General features: G+C 34.6%; 4 protein-coding genes across 5 annotated transcripts in view; 3 read left to right on the forward strand and 1 right to left on the reverse strand.

Moving 5' to 3' along the window:
- Positions 1 to 16,316, reverse strand: part of LOC105200471 (histone acetyltransferase KAT2A) — a 36,116-nt gene that overhangs the window by 1,912 nt on the left and 17,888 nt on the right. Inside the window, exons 3-4 of one of the 2 annotated variants that reach the window (XM_039457894.1) lie at positions 12,680 to 12,731; positions 626 to 1,594 (exon numbers count right to left, since the gene is read on the reverse strand). In XM_039457894.1, the coding sequence (XP_039313828.1) occupies positions 626 to 1,593 (968 nt within the window). In that variant the 5' untranslated portion in view covers position 1,594; positions 12,680 to 12,731. Of the gene's footprint in view, positions 1 to 625; positions 1,595 to 1,741; positions 2,359 to 12,679; positions 12,732 to 16,316 lie in introns of those variants that run through there. The other variant, XM_011168032.3, reaches the window with a different exon arrangement.
- On the forward strand, positions 2,478 to 3,847 carry LOC105204264 (transcription initiation factor TFIID subunit 10). The gene is made up of 3 exons (XM_011173326.3): positions 2,478 to 2,866; positions 2,988 to 3,052; positions 3,330 to 3,847. The coding sequence occupies exons 1-3, from the start codon at positions 2,756 to 2,758 to the stop codon at positions 3,529 to 3,531; spliced, it is 378 nt and encodes a 125-aa protein (XP_011171628.1). The 5' UTR covers positions 2,478 to 2,755; the 3' UTR covers positions 3,532 to 3,847.
- LOC105201518 (hsp70-binding protein 1) lies at positions 4,342 to 6,116 on the forward strand. Its single transcript, XM_039457896.1, has 5 exons — positions 4,342 to 4,555; positions 4,627 to 4,861; positions 5,041 to 5,443; positions 5,511 to 5,748; positions 5,844 to 6,116. Exons 1-5 carry the CDS (start codon positions 4,512 to 4,514, stop codon positions 6,052 to 6,054), a joined length of 1,131 nt encoding a protein of 376 aa, XP_039313830.1. The 5' UTR covers positions 4,342 to 4,511; the 3' UTR covers positions 6,055 to 6,116.
- Positions 6,452 to 12,663, forward strand: LOC105201511 (glutathione-specific gamma-glutamylcyclotransferase 1). The gene is made up of 4 exons (XM_011169542.3): positions 6,452 to 7,797; positions 10,088 to 10,123; positions 10,225 to 10,487; positions 10,603 to 12,663. Exons 1-4 carry the CDS (start codon positions 7,639 to 7,641, stop codon positions 10,865 to 10,867), a joined length of 723 nt encoding a protein of 240 aa, XP_011167844.1. The 5' UTR covers positions 6,452 to 7,638; the 3' UTR covers positions 10,868 to 12,663.

The following is a 16,316-nucleotide window of genomic DNA, read 5'->3' on the forward strand; positions in this document are numbered from 1 at the left end:
TAGTGCTCAATAATTTTCTAAATAAATTTATAAACATTTACTAGATTTTCCAAATTGCGCGCCGGATTTAAAACACAGCTTTTTAAGAAAAATGTAATATTACGAAATTAAATTGCTAATCAATTTAATAATTTTTTATACTTATACACATCTCTACAAACCTCCCTAATCATGAAAAACTAAAAAAAATTTATTGCGAAAAATATTACCTCAATCAGAGTTTGAACTTGGATCTCCTTACTATTCGAGAAGGCTGTTAAGACTAAAGCTGTTTAAGGACAGTTTGACCTCTGAGACACTAATATTTATCGCAATAACCGGTGATGTTACATGAGTGGCATTTTCAACCAACGCGTATATACAATACAAACAAATCTTGACAATATGACCTAATGTGATATGAGGAAGTATAACAACAAATTAAAATCAAAAACAACAAATGACAATACTGATCGAAAACAGTTCTTACTGCTCAATAATTTTCTAGATGAATTTATAAACATTAAGATTTCCTAAACTGCGCGCCAAATATTTGCCGGATTTAAAACACAGCTTTTTAAGAATATTAAGAATATTAATTATAATTATAAAAAATAAAAATGTATAAAAAAAATTTAATACATACTTAGGAAAATGTGTTAAAACCATAACTCTCTTCTCTGGCGTTATTCTGTCTCTTTCATTGTGACACTTATTCACTAGTTCTCTATGAAGTTGTTTAAATACAGCTTGCAACAGAGTTTTCCCAAAGGAGAAAGAAGTGTCGTGATGTGGTAAAGAGTCACAAAATGCAGGCACATGACAGAAGACTAGCCAGCGAGTAAAATTAATTTTGTAAGCAGGAGTTTCATCAGCGTTAAGTGTTGCTTGCTTGGCACTAGGTGCTTCAAAATTCCAAAAATTTACACAGTGTAAAAACATCTTTGTCATATCACATATAGTTTGCCATTCAGCTGGTGACAAATGACTAAACTTGAATGTAATAAAGTTTACTATTGCCTTTGCTATACAAGGTCTTTCAAATGGTGGTAGTCCCAATGGGCCATCTATGGCTGGCTTTGATATAGATAAAATACAATTTCTTAACAATTTGTACAAATAAAAATAAACTTTCTTAGTATCAGGATCAGTTTCCCTGTGTGTACATGTTAAAATATTGTCTGCATCGATAGCCATACCCAATAATCTGTTGATTTCTTTGTCAGATTGAATTGGTAGATGCTTAATGTGACTTTCTAAAAGATGAGTACATATCTTGCATGGATCAGAAAAGTTTATGACAGGCGTCTGTATCTCGCCCTTTGGTGATCTTATAAGTGGCTGCATGCTCTTCCAGCCCGTACATTTGCATTCCTCCACTTGACAAGCACTGTAATTTGCAAGTTTTAACAATTTCTTTTCTTGTGGCCAGTTGTATGTCTGCTGCTTGCGTAGCTGTATCCTTTGTTGATTACTCGTTGGATTTACTTGAGTCTGTAGCTTAGTCGGGTTAGCATCCTTATTGATACTTTCCTGCGAGGTACTGGTAACAGGCTGGCCAGCCTCTTCCGAAGAAGCTAGTATTGTATGAGAATTTACATCCTCAGATGCCATCCTTAAAAAGATCATTATGTTATATTAACAATAATAATTACATAAGTTACTTTGTAGCCATATCAACTATCACAAACATTTTTCAACGCAAATTTTATATATATATATGTGTGTATGTGTGTGTATGTATATATACGTATTAACTTACATTAGAAATTTTTGTTATAAACAAAAATTGCAATTTGGCGCGAATCACGTTGATCACGCTTTCATTCCCATTCTATTGTTGGCTTACGTATTGAATAATAATTATTCAATAATATTTTGAATTAAGTGATCAATTATAATGTGTATAAGTTTTTTTTTGCTATTATAGCCGCATTTTTTATAATTTGTTGATATCGTTGATTTAAAACACGATGCTTCGATCAGGGTTAGGTTAGATTATGAGAATAATTCTTTACATGCATTTATGTACAGTGATGCTCATTAATCGAGTGTAGCTAGTGATGTATCGGCCAATTAAAGAAGCGTACTAGGTCGGTGTGCAACATCTGATTGGTCAAGATTGTTGCAATTCCTACACCAAGTACACTTAAATGAATTGTATTAAAGCAGAAAGAAAACGGAGAGTGGACAAGTTGAGTTTGAAGTGTTATACGTAGAAATATCTCTCATATGTTACACATTGATGTATTTATGGTGTTGTTAGTGTAGCAATAGACCTTGCTTGTTGATATTTCACTGTATGTATCCAAGAGGAGAGCCTCTTTTATGTTCTTGTTAAGACGGACTCGCGCAATGAGAAGAGGGGAGAGTGCAAAAGTGTACATACATTAGACGAGCTTCTTTTGGACAAATAGTGTAACACGGTGCAGACATACTGTGGCTATGTTCCGATATTAACTGCCAGTACTGAAAATGTATAGTATATGTGACGTGAACTATAAATTTTCAGTACTGCCAGTAAAAACGGAACACAGCCTGTGTTGCACTGTTCAATGTAGTTTACGCGTCCATTATCCATGTGAGTTGTGTAGGAAAAAAAAATTTCTTGTTTCTCCAAAGTCTTATTCTGCTTTGCAGAGAAGATATTTATAAAACAAAAGACGGAAATTTAACAAAGAGAGTTAAATTATAGAACAACAAAACTATTCGTTTTCGCGTTTAGTGATTTAGGTTAGGAATTTATAGAGCAATTTTATTTCGCATTACGCAAAAAATGGCAGAGAATTTTGGAAGAGAAACACCACCGATTTACAACGAAGAAATCAAGACTGCAGGACAACCATTGTCAGATTTCCTTTTGCAGTTGGAGGATTATACACCCACGGTATCAATCCACTTTTTTCTTGAATGAAATTCTCTAAAGAAATAAGTTTTGTATTTTGGACCAATTATGTTTACATATTCCATATTAAAGGAATTATTATATTCTACAATGTTGATGTTAGGTACCTGATGCCATCACTGAGCATTACTTGCATACAGCTGGTTTCAACACTACTGATCCTAGAATGTAAGTATGAATGAGATATTATTTAAATCACCTTAAGTCTATTCTACAATAATATAATGTAGGATCATAAGGCTTAAGGTAATGTGCTTTAAAACTAAAACCTCATTGTTAGAAATGAATGTAGAACCATGACTTACAGCTTATGATCTTATGTTTATGCTATATTAAAATAAGCTTTATATTGGTTAAGAATTTTGTTGACCCCAAAGATTTAATATCCATTTAGTAAATCTGCTTAATAAATTATCTAATAATATTATACAACTTATTATTTTAGAGTACGCCTAGTATCCTTAGCAGCACAAAAGTTTATCTCAGAAATTGCTAACGATGCACTGCAGCATTGTAAAACACGTGGTGCCAATCAAAATACAAAGACAAAGGGAAAAGACCGCCGTTATACTCTGACTATGGAAGATTTGACACCAGCGGTTGCAGAATATGGCATAATAGTGAAGAAACCACATTATTTTGTTTAATTGGGAAAACTATTCAATGCGTTCACTTCATTAAATCACATAACATGTAACTGCATTTTTGGACAAAAGTTTCATAGGAATCAATATTGTATGTTGTATAAAAAAAAAAGGCTATAAAAAGGAAAAAGCTTTATGTTGTCATATATATTAATTTAAATATATTTGGAACATTCTATATTATTAAAAACAATATTATTGCAGTATAAATGATATATACATCTTATTATGTTATAGTATCCTTTTAGAATAAGAACGTGGAAAATATGTATATTTAATATAATTAAAATTGCATACTGTGTCTGTGTTTTAATATTTAGATATGTATAAGTATTGTATATAAATTTCCTTTTTCTTCTCATTGATTTGAATGAAACACATGTATGACTAAAAATAAAATATATTTACTTGTGAGAAAAAAGCTTTATAAAATGGCAGTACCTAAACTTTTCACTTGTAGCACCATCTTATCTCATCATATTTCATTTATTTCTTAAAATGTTAACATCTTTCACCTGATTATTTTTTCTTAATACTTTATTGATATTTTAAAATTAAAATATTATTAAACATTGCAATTATATCTGATTTTACAAAGATTTTGAGGATAGATAAAGATAGCAGTGACTTTATCAACATACGGTTCTAATTAAAATTAAATTAAAATTTATTTAATTATTCCAATTTCCAAAGTTTATTATAAATTTCTTTTCGATTACATACTTTGATATAATACTATTATTCTACTCTACCAGACAATACAAGACAATACATGTACACTTCACAGTCATGATGCATGAATATTTAGATATGAAACTCAGGTTTGACGTAGTCTTACAATTGTAGTGCGACATCTCGTATATGAGGAATTTCAGGAAATATACAGAAATATAAAATACCATAAAAAGAAGTGCAATGATTCAGAATAATTAGTTGAGAATTGATCGCGAGGAAATCAGTTTCGAGTGGCGTTGAACCAGTTAATGGGTACATCATTCGCTAAACAAAATAGCGTCAAAATGAGCAAGTACGTATTAATGTTACTTTGACTAACCTGAATTTAACCACTTTTCACATAAACATGATTTTTTGCCTCAGTCCTGAGAATAGAGAACCGAAAAAAGATACCAGGCAAAGTCAATCGAAAAGCAGTGCTAGACCACTGTCTATCGAAGGTCCCTCAACTTCCAATGCCGAACAAATTCCACCGCAACCGCTAGCAAATCAACCGAGGCAACCGACTAATTTGCAAGGCTTGCTCAAATATGCTATGGATGCAGCACAATCTGAAGATTCTGAGAATAAACCGCCAATCTATCCTTTGGACGAAGAAGTATGAAATTTAACTTTAACTTATATATGTTACATATTTGTTGTTTATATTTAATGATATATATATATATATATATATATATATATATATATATATATATATATATATATATATATATATATATATATATATATATATATATATATATATATATATATATATATATTTATACTTTGCAGAAAAAAACATTCTTGAATGAAGCGTTATCATCGTTAACAGTGAATGTAATAGAAGAACTACAGAAAGCTATACAAGTCTTGTCTAATGTCGTCAATCTACGAGTGGACGATGATTTGTCAGAGTATGAGAATGTGTTGGAGAGGATGGCCGATTTTGTAGACAATATCGACATAGCCAATGATTTTTATAAGATAGGAGGTTTTTCAGTATTTCAACCATGCCTAAATTCCTCGCATAGTAGCATCAGATGGCGGATAGCCGATATTATCGCCGAGTTGGCACAAAATAACCCGTTTTGTCAAGACAAACTATTAGAGGCTGGAGTATTTCCTGTATTATTGTCTATAATTGATACAGATCCATCGGAACAGGCCAGAATAAAAGCTCTATACGCGGTGTCATGTAAGTAACAGAACGACAGAAGGCTCGGTCTTTTTATTTTATTATGTAATTTATATTTTGAATGTAGGTATAGTCAGGGGACATCCAGCGTCATTAAAGTATATGGATACGCACGATGGTTACTCGGTGCTTTTGCGAGCAATGCAGAGCCCAGTGGAAAAACTACAGATAAAGTCTGCATTTTTACTTTCTAGTTTGTGCAGTAAGAGTGATTCAAATGACATGAAATATACTTTGATAAAAATGGGATTCATTGAGCAAGCGGCAGGATTGCTGGGTAGAATAGATTTACAGCCAACTGTCAGGTAACAGGATAAAATAGTATCTTTAAGAGTTTAAAAATGATTTTTAACATTATTTCCCTCACAATCGATATAAATCGAGTATTTTTTTGTTATAGGGAACAATTGCTGCGAGTGCTTAGTAGTATGGTGAACGATAACTTTTTACCGGCGCTGAAGGAATGCCGTCGATCACAATTGTGTTTAAGGTCTACTTTGGAGCAATTGTTGACAGAATTAAAACCTGTGGAAAATCAAGATGAGATAGACATGTGTTCTGAACTCTTGGACAAAGTGTTTTCCGAACCTGATACGAATCAAGAGAGATAACGAATTTGTACCATAATCTTCCCTCTAAATAAACGTAACAAAACATTGTTTTATAATTCTAACGTTTGTGTATAATTCCGTTTGCATTGATGTAGTTTAATTTTAAACTCTACCTTCTTTGACTTTCTATCATTTTCTTGTTCTAAAAATTAGAAAGTAAAATAGAAAATAAACGGAGAGTTAAAAATGATTTTATATCGATGCAAAAAAATAGATTCAAAAATAAATAACTTATTGATACATGCCTCAAGCAAATTGATAGAAATATTTTATTCCGCAAATCGATGTGTTTGAAAGATCAATTTTTGTCCCGCGGTTGACTGAATTGGACAATTGACGAAATTTGTTTTTGTCTCTCACGTTCTGATGCGCGCATACGCGCGTGACGTGACTTCCTGCATTTTAAACACGTACGTATGAGCCAGTTGTCTCCATTGGGTACGGTCTTTCAAGCCAAATCGGCGTTTTCGCAGATTAATCCGTTCAACGGAATGCTCCTTACGCACATCCGGTGCGTCAATCAGGCGGTTCGTTTCATCATCCATCCCCACCACGATCTCCGCTGGCGTGTACTCCATTACTTTTCTCTGTCTTCCCCGACTGGCTGTGCTCTCTCCCGAGCATTTTTCTCTCTTCCTCCTGTAGGCGCGGCGTCTGGTCTAGTTGAGCGAACGTTAGCCGGCTAACACAGTCAGCCGGCAGTTCTCACCGGATCTTGTCAAGTTGACTCGCTCTCCTATTAGGATCCTCCAAATGTCTCGGAGATACTTGAGCGAGACGCACGCTCGAAATCAGAACGGGACAGTTGTCCGAAGATTGATTTTTTCGAAGCGAATTTCCCTGACCGACTTGATCCAAGATCAATCTTGAGGATTCAGAGCCATGCTCATGGAGTAGGGCACACGTGGGCAGCCAGAATGACGACGAAAAAGGAGCAACTCGCTGTTACGGTATTTCGCCGCCAACTATCCGAATTAGTCAATTGAAATCACCGCCGCGCGAGCTGTCCGCGAGAGAGATCTGCACAGAGCACGCAGACGCTTGTATCAACGATGATCGAGAATTAATTCGCCGATGATCGTGTGGAAAGTGAAACCTGTCGTCGATTCGAATATTACGTACAGTCGATCGCGCTGATTAATAAAGATCCGGTGAACAACTATCGGCTATCTCGTGTGCGCGGGCTATCTGTAAGCTGATAGCTACATCTTCCGCGTTTTTTTACAAACATATTTCCCGCATATGTTCTGGATAAAAGAAGAGATATGAGACGGATTTTCGAATTGAAACGGATTTTTCATCGAAAGACACGGACTCAGAGCACACTTTTTAATTACGAGGAGGAGGTCGTTTAACAAGAAGAACCTGGTGAACCTAGTCATTTTGTATAGTAAAAGGATCCAGACATATTAGAAAATTACACCAATTCTTGACGTAGAAGAAGACTCGTATTTCGAGACACTGAGCTTTTAATTTAAAAGCCTTATTTTGATACTAAGAATATACTATATAAGAAAAAGGAAGAAGAAAGAAATACGGGACGGTGTCGTTGGCCGACTTTCTTTTTCGTAAGAGTACGCAGAAATGAACTGCACGCAGGAAAATGAACTTTGGGTGTTTGGATATGGGTCCCTCTGCTGGAATCCTGGTTTCTCGTACATCAGAAGCACGACCGGCTATGTGAGGGGTTTCAGCAGGCGATTCTGGCAGGGCAACACCACGCATCGTGGAACGATCGAAAAGGTGAGTCAAACTGACCTTTGCTCAATTCTCCTCGTTATTCTTCTTTAATTATCGTCTCCAATGCCGCCTCCATTGATGACCATATAAAGATCCAATTCCATATCTAGAAACCTGTGTATTCGGTAGATGAATTTAAAGAAGCAAACTCATTCTTGCGGAACAAAGTTGTCTTTCAATTTTTTAATTGCTTTTTTCTTTTCTACTGGACAAAGTCCATAAATTCGATTACCGATGATAATAATGTAATTTCATGTTCAACAAATAATTTATTTTTTTTTAATGTAGCAGACGTTGTCTCGGTTAGAATAATAAAAATGTACTCTTGAGATTGCTTACAAGAATTGATATGTATATTTACGTTGCATTCGGTAAATATTGAAAAGCCAACATACATTTAATGCGATAAACTTGCAAAAATCTATTAAAGCTTACTTATAAAAAAAAAAAAAAAAAAATTATTACTCTAACATTTTATCGATATTATATTATTGTTCATATTATTTTACACGGCAGCTTCTCGCGTATTGACGCCTGACGACAACGTGTGTATCTTCAATTCACGTGATAATAAAAATCGAAGCACGGACTTTGGATAAAGGAAACATCTGTGGCAACGACCCTATCGATACGATAAAATAGCAAACAAAATCTTACCATTATGAATAGGAGTCTGTAATTAATTATACTCATAATCAGAAGAAAAAAAGAACGCTTCCTACATTAGCCATTGCGTCGCTACGTTTACACGTTGGACATATATTAATTAGACCCGAAATATACTATGTGCTAACAATGCTAATCATCCATGTGTCTATATCTATAAAATGTATATGATAAAATGCTTACCTGGCAAGGTTGACTATTGCATTTTTTATTCAAAACTTTTTTAGATCGTTAACATTAACGTCAACAATCTGCTGCATTCGTTTCATCCTTGACGGATATATTCGTAGTATTTACAATACACTTTTGCGTATAAAAAGACGTCCCATACATTATGCACGTGATTTTTATTTCGAGTCATTTGCGAACTCTATTAATATCTGAATTTTATTGCTCTCGCCGGCGTATGCGCATTCTTTTTTGGCGCTGGCCTGATTCCAAGCGAAACGATATACACTTTTTTCGACATCGATCATCGCTACGAGACTTGTCTCGGCTTGATAAGAATCTCTATTGTGACGTACGTGATTTTGATAAAATTATTCGGAATCGGGATTTGAAGGACACCTGTGCGTAACGTGCGCGAGATAAAAACAGTGTACTCGAAATTCGTTTTGACCCTCTCTTTGTTTTAACACGCGCGCGTCGTCATTTTCTTCTTTTTGTCTTCACTTGCCATCTTTTTCTTCTTTTTCAAATGAAAAATGATGAAAAAATAACATTTAATATTTATAAAATTAGTTTACTACTACGTAAATATAATCGTCTAATTATTTGAAAATCAAAATCGTAAATAAAGTATATTTTATTTTTAACATTTGCGTTTTGCGGTACAATATACTCTCGATATAGATACTACACAACATATATTTCTGCTTCTGTCACAAGTCAGCCACGTGCTCTGTCGTGCGTCAGCATCGCAAACAACCGAGTTAAACTTTGCGAGTTTGCTTCTTCAGAAGTAATAATGTATGTAATTCATGTATACGTTATTTTTATCGAAACATCTCATCGACAAAGCGATATATCAAATAAAAAAAGATGTACATCAGATGTAGCCTTTATAAGTTTTGACAAATCTGTGGATACACAGGACAGAAAGTCACTGCTTTTCATTCGAATATAAGATTTACAAATTTAGAATAGCCCGGATATAAAATATCCAAAAATCTTATTTTCCTCTTTCGGGAGTGAGGGAATGAGGGCTTGAGGGCATGAGGGAATGAATGTTGCGTTTTGTATTACACTTACGTATAAATTACGTGAAATTGTATATGCCAGTTCTAAACCGGTGGTAACTGATATCTTCAATAAGAGATAAGCTTTGTGTCGTCGATTACTCTTTGTTTCGCTTTTGCGTTTTGCAACAACCAGTGCGATATGTACACTTTTGGCTTACAAACAATTTGTATTGCCTGATATGCAAACAGCCGCGTGCGCGTGTAACGTAATAATAAATAATCTTAATAAAAATGTATGTGAACTATCACATGAACATGTACTATCTGCCTCTAAAGAAATTATTTCGTTGAAAGAAAAATTCTCAAACACAATTTAATTTAATTCTTTTCAAAAATTTCTCTCGAGAAGATGAAATGATTAAATCGTCGTTCCCTTTATGTTGCAGCCTGGACGAGTCGCCACCTTAATCGAGGACAAAGAGGTAATTGCGATTTAATATTATAACGCGTATAAATCACACATAAATCTCGATTATGTGGGAATCACGTGCGATATATAGACGGTTTTTTAATTCGCCGACAGGCTACGGTTTACGGACGAGCGTTTCAGCTTCAGGACAGTGCGGCGTTATCCTATTTGGAAAATCGCGAGTGCTCTTTAGGAGGATACCTAATGACCATCGCGACGTTTCACAGCCGGGTCGGGGACAGGCAATTCCCCGTAGTAATTTACATCGCCACCAACAAGAACGAGCAGTGGCTCGGCGAGGCATCGTTGCAGACTATAGCGCGTCAAATCACCGAATGTTCCGGTTTGAGCGGACACAACGTCGAGTACCTCTTACGGTAAGACATAACGCAAGTTATCTTATAAATTTATTCCACTGCTGTCGAATGCATGACACATAGTTACGTAATAAGATGATAAAAGATGGTATTCTCTCTCTGGTTGGTGCGACAGCTTGGCAGAGTTCATGCACCGTTACTTGCCGGAGGCGCACGACGAGCACCTCTTCACGCTGGAAATGTTAGTGCGCTCGCGAATAAAAGAAGAGAGCATGTGCCTGGTGACGTTGATGGGTAATCGCGACTTCGTCCTCGACCTCGACGAGGACGCTCGTGCCGAATTGGCCATTTCTACGGAGGAAGTTAACGAACGACCTCGGGAGAACTCCCAGTTCAGCGCACGGATTCCGTCCAAATGCTTGCGTTGCGTCAAAATGTAGTCAATACTCATACGGCACAGAAAGATTGCAGCAATATTTCGTCTCGAGATTATATAACATTGCAAAAACGCCTATTGCTAAATGTTGCTATAATATTGCTGCAATATTACAGCACTGATAAAATGTCTTTAGAAATAATGCAATATTATAGCGATTTTACATCATAATGTCTTGTATTCCGAAACACTCTCATAAAAATGTTAGTACGTTTAAAACGTTTTTTCCTCTGTTTTAAGTCTAACGATTGATAAAGATGTAATAGAATGACACAAAAAAAGCGCGCTAACATCTTTCTAAGCGCGTTTTCAATACGGGCCAATATGTTTTGATAATTTGGTAATTTTTTTATAATATATCAGATGCCATTATATTAATATATTTTAGCACAAATATTATAATTTTTAGGAATATTATAATATTATGTCTCTGAATTAACTTTCACGCAAGGGATCAAAAAGAACGATGTATTTTTACTGTCAAAATTTTTACTGCCATCTCACTTTTATCTTCGAACTCAATTTTAGGAACTCGCCTCCTTTATTTTATCAAAATGTGGCTGAAGAGTCTCAATGTTGCGTTTTTTATTCTGTGATTTTTTTTAATTACGAGAAGTACAACTCCGCCGTGTCTATCTGCTGACGATGGCGCGTAGGTAAGGCATAAAACATTATTTTTCACAATATTCTTGTAAAGTTGCTGCAATACTGCTAAAGTAATAATATAAAAAAAAATCTTGCAATGTTGTAGCAATTTTGCTGCAAGCTTCTGCGTTGTATAGGCTGGATCGCATATTCCGTACGCGTACGTATATGTGATAGCGAATGAAAGTGGCAGCTTTTTTTTTTTTAACGCTCAATTCGCGTACAAAGTTTCATGACAACGCGAATTAGTAGCGAGACACATTTTTGTAGGCATACTGGATAAATCTTGAATTTCTTGAAAGCAATTAAATATAATTGTTTAAAGAAAAGATAGAAGAAAAAAGCTACAATCTAAATTAAAAAAATTAACATTTGCAAATTTCTTTAAGAATATAATCTCACTGCTAGTATATGTTTCTTAGAGGCTGTACGCGTATACGTGTTTATAATACGGCTGTGTTAATTTGTACTGCACAATGTGCTGGACATGCGTGCATACCTAAATCGAATTTCTCTTTTATACATTTTGTAACACGACTACTCTATTATGTATGTCAGTTTTAACGTAAGACCACTACTCTCATGTTATTCTAATATACTGAGAATCATAATCGTAGAGTCACGAATAATGATAAAGAAATGGTTATTTCACTTATTTCTTTAAAATCGCAAAAGTTCCTAAAATTTAAAAGGAATAAAGAAAGGAAAATACATTTGCAAGTGTTTTTATACGAAGCCTTTATGAAAGACCGATTTTTTGTTTTAAATGTTTAATTTTAAAACATTCTGGTATTGCGAATTCATTTAAACATTAATTGTAATTTAATTAGATATTGATTTACACACTAACACATTCGTACATTGTATATATAAATAAAAATTATATTTTTTAGATAAATTATTAATAATTAATATATGTATTATAAAATGTTAAGATCCTTTCTTAAAAAAGGATCTTAACATTTTATAATACATATAAAAAATATATCAAAGTTATAGTCGCTTTTCCGCAATGCCGATTGGTTCTCTCGTCAACTTCGTGAGCGACTGTCATCGCGGAGATCGCGTATTCTGACTATGTGTACGTATGTGTATGGAGGTATCCTTTGACCATGTACAGGACATTTACAAAACATAAAAATATATAAAAGAAAACTGATTTTTGACTCACCGATCCGATGCGCAACGAGCAGAGTTACTCAGCCACGAAGCTACGGTGATTACTGTAACACACAAACGTAAGATTCAAAAATTAAAACTGTGCTCAAAATAATCGACATTTCAAAAGTTATTTTTTATACATCCAGAGAAAGGTTTCTTTGAGTCAAAAAATATTTATTTGATTCAAAGAAATTTTTTGATTGTTCCTTTTGTTAGAATTAAAGAAATATTCTGATCGTGCAACGCAAATCTTTTTTTAAATGAAAGAAACATATTTTTAAAACCAGAATAACTAAATTGTGTCTTACATTTCTGCGAGTACCTTCGTTGAATTAAATAATTATTTATTAAAATTAAATCAATTATTTGAACAAATAATTTATTTACTTTAAGAAAGATTGCTAACGTCATTTCTTGAAATCAAATAAATTTTTATTTTCATCAAAGGTATTTTCATTTCAACTTAAAAAGATCAAGTTACAAACAAACGATTTCATCAATTTAAATATATGAATGATTTATCATTTTTGTCGATGTTACACTTTCTTTTCAAGAGTAACTGTAGGTGATTCTTTAATTTTGTTGTTGATCGCTCACTCAATTTTTGCTTAAGTCGATATTTGAACTTTGTGAAAAAAAATTCTAAAGATCGATCTTTCTGGATTCATTTTAAAGAATGAAATCTTCCGATTATCTGAGTTGATTTTTCTCGAAGATTTTTTTACACTAGGAAATAAAGTAGGAAATTCAACAAAGATTTTTAAAAAACAAAAATTTTGGAAATAAAATTTTTTTATAATGCGATAAAACACAAATATTAAATTTGTAATTTATATGAAATTACGTAATATTAAAAACCTCGTAGCGCGCGCTTATTTTGTATAGTAAGATAAAAAGTACAAATTTATATATTTTTAACATTCGTCGATAAAATAGAAAGATTATTGTTGACCATTGATCGATATACAAGCAACTTTGCGTTTGTAATCTTACCGCCGATAAAAGCGCTACCTTCTTTGAAATAATTTTTAACAATTAAATACATTTATATTTTTATATACATGTGATTTTCATTTTGTTAGATATATAAAAGAATTTTCCTTACTTTGAGATCGCTAGAAAGTTATGATGCAAGTAGTCATTTATATATGTTTATTCATGGAAAATTTTGCATCGTCTATATACGTTGAATGTCTCAAAACACGTTGAATTCATCGAGAAATTTATGAACGGTACATCGTAATATGGAACAGCCATTCATCCAGCCGCTTAGACTCTCCATGAATATTAGACTGACTATCCTACGGAACGTTGCGCTGCATTTTAGCTACCATTATTTTACGTAATAATTCGAACGTTCAAGTTTTAGAAAAAGATTTCCTGGAGAACACACTCGATAACAGTATTCTAACGGAACAATTGTGCCCGCCCCACGTCGTTTGGTGATTTCTATTTGCGATATTATGTCTATAATTACTTAATCAATTTAAGTTGTCGAATTGATGGGAGACGCCATGCATTTCGCTGACACTTGAGAAAACGAGCCAAGAGAGACTGTAATTCTATTTGTAATAACAAATTGACAAGTATATGATCAAATAGGGACGCAATAGGAAAATTTTTTTCTTTTGTTTTTAATCTTTAATTAAAAATAAATCGTTTAAGAAGACGTAGTTTACAAAGCCATTAAAAAAAAAAAAAAAACTAGTAACGCATATTTAAGGGATTCTACAAGATATTAGCTTTCCTAATCTAAAAGATCATAACGGGCTTTTCACAAAAAAGACGTTTTGAATGCGTTATTCACGCCGCAGTTTGCACGCCACAGTCTCAACTTAAGTCTCTGATGTATCTCAAAGTCACGCGTTCACGGGCACGAATCGGGTTTAGAACGGGTTTACGTTAGACATTTATCGCGCGACACTGTAGAAAAAAAAAAAAGAATACTGATGCAGTCTGTCTGCGTAATGCAAAAAAGACCTGCTTGACGTTCGCTTCTCACGCATCTTTTTCCATCCGATCGATCAGTAATCGGAAATATAAACAGCAATGTCGAGCAGCGCGTTGGATTTGTATAACTGGAGCAATTACGCTCAATTTCTCTTATTAGCCTTTCGCATTAGCATGTATGAAACAAGACTTTATTTCACAAAAATATGAGATATATTGTAGAAATCGGATCATCATTTCGATTACGACAACGATCATTCTTCGAACAAATTTTAATTCACCTAATTCTTACGAAGGAACGTTACGGCAATCTGTAATCCGATTCTTCGGCGTTACGTCAGACCGAACATTGTTTTAGTTATGAATGTCGATTTCTTACGATAAAGAGAAATCCGTCTGTGCACTGCTGAAGTTGTTTCAAGCCGACTCAAACAAATAATAACGACTTGCCCGCACGGTCTTTACAGAATGGACATATACCGGCGTCCGTCACGCATCGTGACGTTAGAACCAGCCAGGTATCTCGGGGATAACGTTACTCGGTAGCACGGTGCATCTACTGTCCTGTAATTGCCATTAAGAAAAGACTGATTTTCTTCACAAATAATATGAGAATCGTGTTGAATTTTTTGGCCAAACCAAGAGACTTAAAAATGTACAAATTTGGTCAAAAAAAAAAAAAAAAATCAAATATCAAAATTCTACTTTTAATATAAAAATAAAAAAAAAGTTATTATTGATACAAATGCAAAACGTTTGCAATCATCGATATCGACGTACAAAGTTGAAGTCATTCGTCGTTAGCGGCGGCGTAGTATACGACGAAAATACGACAAGCGAAGTCAGTTTCGAAGTCACGTGTTTCGAATGGAAATTTACGTAACGACATGCCGTGCTACCTGTCCTCTTGTTGCAATGATATTTACTGTGAAAAGCGAATGAAGACGCTGCTGCATGCAACAAATTGGATATAGCCGGCATGAAGAAGTTAACAACTCGCACACGCGCCAACTCGAGCGTGTACGGAGTATACGCTTCGTTTCGCTGAAATAATAACGAAGATCCCTAGACCCGGCCCGTGTCGTCACGGTGTAAGCAGGAATTTCTTGCTCTCCTTTCCTCAACATTTTCACCCAAAATTACAAAAAAGTTCCCACAATCGAGTCGACCGCGGACGAAAATTCCGAACGTGCGGAATTAATGCGAGAGACGTGCAACTCGGAAGATTTATAATTAAATTTCACAAAAAGCTGCGTCCTCGTTGCGTAAAATGAATTATTCGAAACATCGTATGCGCGCGGCGATGTAACAGTAGTTTCAAAAACTAAAATCATCAGTTTTAATTAACGCTCGCGCTCACGTTATCTGCATATCGCGGTTTCTCGTTTACCAATTCGCCGAAATCCCCTCGAGTCTATCCGATTAAATTTACAAACGACTTTTATCGATCCATGTCTTATACTTATAATTCCCAAGTATTCTCTTCTAGAAATAATCCGATGATTCGGTGCAATTAGGTGACACCCACGGCTCCTCAAGGGCTCTCTACCGCGAATCGCTCAGCTCGCGCAAGAAACGTCCTACGCGTAGAACCACAATCGGTTTTATGACCAATCGGTCAGTTTCAAACGCCTGCCAATGATTGACAAATCAACGATCCGGCAATGCCGATCGCGACCGCGCATGAAAATGCACAG

The sequence above is a fragment of the Solenopsis invicta genome, chromosome 15 (assembly GCF_016802725.1).
Source record: "Solenopsis invicta isolate M01_SB chromosome 15, UNIL_Sinv_3.0, whole genome shotgun sequence".
In the NCBI taxonomy this organism is placed as follows: Eukaryota; Metazoa; Arthropoda; class Insecta; order Hymenoptera; family Formicidae; genus Solenopsis; species Solenopsis invicta.

What these genes read in the sequence shown, in the direction of transcription:
- LOC105204264 (XM_011173326.3), top strand. Translation starts at nt 2,756, where the DNA reads ATGGCAGAGAATTTTGGAAGAGAAACACCACCGATTTACAACGAAGAA. An exon ending in TGGAGGATTATACACCCACG is followed by an intron (nt 2,867 to 2,987) that starts GTATCAATCCAC and finishes TGTTGATGTTAG; the next exon opens with GTACCTGATGCCATCACTGA. An exon ending in AACACTACTGATCCTAGAAT is followed by an intron (nt 3,053 to 3,329) that starts GTAAGTATGAAT and finishes TTATTATTTTAG; the next exon opens with AGTACGCCTAGTATCCTTAG.
- LOC105201518 (XM_039457896.1), top strand. Translation starts at nt 4,512, where the DNA reads ATGGGTACATCATTCGCTAAACAAAATAGCGTCAAAATGAGCAA. An exon ending in TCTATCCTTTGGACGAAGAA is followed by an intron (nt 4,862 to 5,040) that starts GTATGAAATTTA and finishes TATACTTTGCAG; the next exon opens with AAAAAAACATTCTTGAATGA. An exon ending in AGCTCTATACGCGGTGTCAT is followed by an intron (nt 5,444 to 5,510) that starts GTAAGTAACAGA and finishes TTTTGAATGTAG; the next exon opens with GTATAGTCAGGGGACATCCA.
- LOC105201511 (XM_011169542.3), top strand. Translation starts at nt 7,639, where the DNA reads ATGAACTGCACGCAGGAAAATGAACTTTGGGTGTTTGGATATGGGTCC. An exon ending in CCTTAATCGAGGACAAAGAG is followed by an intron (nt 10,124 to 10,224) that starts GTAATTGCGATT and finishes ATTCGCCGACAG; the next exon opens with GCTACGGTTTACGGACGAGC. An exon ending in AACGTCGAGTACCTCTTACG is followed by an intron (nt 10,488 to 10,602) that starts GTAAGACATAAC and finishes TTGGTGCGACAG; the next exon opens with CTTGGCAGAGTTCATGCACC.